Source organism: Acanthamoeba castellanii (assembly GCF_000313135.1).
Source record: "Acanthamoeba castellanii str. Neff unplaced genomic scaffold scf7180000084470, whole genome shotgun sequence".
NCBI lineage: Eukaryota > Discosea > Longamoebia > Acanthamoebidae > Acanthamoeba > Acanthamoeba castellanii.
Window position 1 is genome coordinate 6,888 of NW_004457628.1, and position 1,268 is coordinate 8,155.

The 1,268-nt window shown below is 62.3% G+C and overlaps 1 protein-coding gene across 1 annotated transcript in view; it reads left to right on the forward strand.

The window, feature by feature from the left end:
• Window positions 1–950: 950 nt before the first annotated feature.
• The window catches only part of ACA1_323830 (uncharacterized protein), a gene marked incomplete at both ends in the record, with an annotated part of 1,178 nt that continues 860 nt past the window's right edge, over window positions 951–1,268 (forward strand). Inside the window, one exon of the mRNA XM_004349973.1 lies at window positions 951–1,264. Within this exon, the coding sequence (XP_004350023.1) occupies window positions 951–1,264 (314 nt within the window). The remainder of the gene's footprint in view (window positions 1,265–1,268) is intronic.

Here is a 1,268-nt window from a genome sequence, read left to right on the forward strand (position 1 = left end):
CGCTCCGCTCTTCGCTTCGTTCTTCTTCGCTCTTTCGTACCTGGCGCGCCATTCGTCCTTGGCCTCGGTCTCCCTCTCCTTGGCCGCGCGCTCCTCGGCGTGCCGGGCCTCCCACGCGGCCCGCTCCTCCTGCTCCCTGGTCAGCGCCGCCTGCAGCTGCCCGGACTTGTCGACCCACTCCTGGCGCTCGTGCTCGACGAGCTTCTTGGCGGCGGCGAGGGAGTGGTGGTCGCGCGTGAGCTGCTCGAAGTCCTTCTCGAGCTTCCACAGCCGATGGAACCGTTGCGAGATCTCCTCCAGCAGTTTCGAGTCCAGGGCCGGGTCTCCATCAGATGCAGCCGCGCCTGCCTCTGTCGTGCCATTATCGGTTGCGAGCGAGATGGCCTCGTCGCTCATTTGATACTCGCTCTCCATTCCAAATGTCGCGATGCTGATGTTTAATCAAAATCAATTGGCTGATTCTAGAACTGGTGGTGTCGATCTATCGGCCAGAGGTCGGATTTGGATATGCTGCCGCGCGGTTCTCTTTCCTTGCCGTCTTCTTCTGCTTCTGCTTCTGCTTCGTTGCGCAGTTGGCTTCGCCGTTGCTCTACTCAGGAATAACGTGAAGAAATCTTTCGAGAAAAGAAAAGAAAAGCTTCTGGGCACGGAGGATGACCTGCTTGGATGGAGACGATGGTCGTTCGCCCAGACTGGGCGGGCGAGGAAGAGGGGAGGGGTATTCCCCACGGAGCATAGGGCTCCTCCTTCTGGCGGTGTTCGTTGTGGGCCTCTACGTCCTTCGCGACCAGCCCCTGCAGGGGCCACCGCAAGCCCCACAGCAGCGCCCTCAACAGCAACAGCAACAGAAGCAGATCCCACCTCCCCAAGAGGAGGAGAAGAAGAGGGAAGCGAATCCACACGCGCCGCCTCGACAGCAACACCAACAGTTCCCACCTCCCCAAGGGCAGATGGGGACGCTACCGCGTCCACCACCGCGACGGCCTGACCGAAAGCCGGGTCCCCCCCAGCGCATCGGGTTCGTCCCTGCCGAGGTCGACCAATTGCTGCCGCCCCTGTTCCGCCTGGATGCCAACACGTTCGACCGGGGCTTCGTGGTGGACGAGACCATGGACGGTGTGTCGCCCGTGGACAGCGGGTTCACCTCCAGCATCCGGCCGCGTCGCTACCTGCTCCACGTACCCGAGGCCGTCCAGCTCATGCTCGAAGACCCGGCCAACAAGGAGAGGGTGCCGCTCGTCCTCGTCTTCCACGGCATGAGCAGGTAC